This window comes from Elephantulus edwardii, unplaced genomic scaffold (genome assembly GCF_000299155.1).
Source record: "Elephantulus edwardii isolate Elephantulus edwardi_28Jun2011 unplaced genomic scaffold, EleEdw1.0 scaffold00049, whole genome shotgun sequence".
Taxonomy (NCBI): Eukaryota; Metazoa; Chordata; class Mammalia; order Macroscelidea; family Macroscelididae; genus Elephantulus; species Elephantulus edwardii.
Genome location: NW_006399799.1, coordinates 15782252 through 15783952, shown reverse-complemented (window position 1 = coordinate 15783952; position 1701 = coordinate 15782252). Strand labels below are relative to the sequence as shown.

The following is a 1701-nucleotide window of genomic DNA, read 5'->3' as shown; positions in this document are numbered from 1 at the left end:
ATCAGAACAAATTTCTATGTGTAGAGTAGGCCACCGGAGTTCCGTGAAATAAAAACAGTTGCATTAAAAAGATGGGATTATAAGAAGTGATCTTTAAAAAATAATTTAATATTACTATCTTTACAATTTAAAAAAAATAAGGAAGAAAAAAAAATACCTGATATAGTGCTTACTTAACCAAATTTGTCCTCCCTGAAGAGAAAACTAAGAACAGCATTTAACTGAAGTCACTGAATTGATCAGTACAGGACACTGGAGGATAAAAAAGACAATTAAGAAAATCAGTTTTATTACTGCTTTAATGAGTTATCAGCCATTTAGAAGACTCCTGGTTGAGGTCCAGTGGCAATCTGTGGTAACCCTTCTTCATGTCAGGCTCAACCTCTTGGTCATGCTTCTGTATGCTTTTTTAGACCTTGGTGATTCTATGGCTCTGATTTTTGGTTTTGTTCTTGGATGCTGCATGTCTCTTTCAAAGAAGCCATATTTGCACATCTAACTTGAGAACACTGTGAACATGAAAGAGTCTCAGAGGATTTAGGGTATTCCATTGCTGTTTCTGAGTTACGTCCTTCAATCTTTGGAAGACTTCCAACTGACTCTTCCAAACCTTTTCCTAAAAAGCTGAAAAATGCCATGTGTAAAGATATTGCGTAGATGGAATTTCCCTGGCAGCAATTTGGGGTTATGAGGAATTAATGTGTTTCTAATTGTTAAACACAAAACACCTCCTATGTCAAATCAAACTTCTAAAAGTTGCAGGTGTTAAGCTATTGGGAGGAAGAAGGAATTGGAAGACTATTCCAATACTATATGTAGATAAGATGATTCCCAAATGCTATGCTTTCCCAAGCCAGCAGTTCAGGACAGCAGTAAGTTAGGCAGCCATGATTCTCAGGCATGCAGATGATTCTGTGGACTTTACTTACGTGGAATTTGGTAAAAGCAGTATCTTACTCAAGACTTCAAATTCAGGAATTTCAGTAATTTTTATTTTCTAAAAGGGGAGAAAGGAATATTTAAAAATTATAATGGGCATCTATTGGCAATATGTGGGAGAAACAGGGGCAGTCTCCTGTGCAATCAACTGCCTCTGAAAACCCACTGGAGGGGTCAGCTATGGGTCAATTCTGACTCAATTATACACAATAACAACAACACAATTGGCAATATAATGTACTTGGAAAAGTACAGCCAAAGTGTTCCATAGAGGCAAGGATGGTGAAACTTCCATCTCATATATTTTGAGCATGTTGCTAAGGAGAGGCTATTCCTTGGAAAGGGAAATAATGATTGGAAAGGTGAAGAGTCAACAAAAGAGAAGACTGTCAATGAGAGCGATTAACACAATGACTACAGCAATGGGCTCAAATGTATCAGAGATGATGAGGATTGTGAAGGCTAGGACAGGCTTCAGATCTGTGGTTCATAGGGTCACCATGAGTTGTACTCAACATCAGACAATATGTTGTACCTAACAACAACAGACAATATGATCACAGTATAGATACAATATCTGTCTGTCTATCTATCTATCTATCTATCTATCTATCTATCTATCTATCTATCTACCAAATTTCTAGGCATAGGCCAGAGCACTGGCCTATACGAAGAAGAATGTGGCATCAGCATTGGAGGAATGTGAGTCAACAGTCTGTACTATGCAGATGACACAGCCTTACTTACAGAAAGTGAAGAAGA

The 1701-nt window shown here is 37.6% G+C and overlaps 1 protein-coding gene across 1 annotated transcript in view; it reads right to left on the bottom strand.

Annotated features, from left to right (window-relative positions):
* Nucleotides 1-239: 239 nt before the first annotated feature.
* Nucleotides 240-1701, bottom strand: part of LOC102868225 (coiled-coil domain-containing protein 30-like) — a 102645-nt gene continuing 101183 nt past the window's right edge. The window contains exons 14-15 of the mRNA XM_006886605.1: nucleotides 930-997; nucleotides 240-252 (exon numbers count right to left, since the gene is read on the bottom strand). Coding sequence (XP_006886667.1) covers nucleotides 240-252; nucleotides 930-997 — 81 coding nt within the window. The remainder of the gene's footprint in view (nucleotides 253-929; nucleotides 998-1701) is intronic.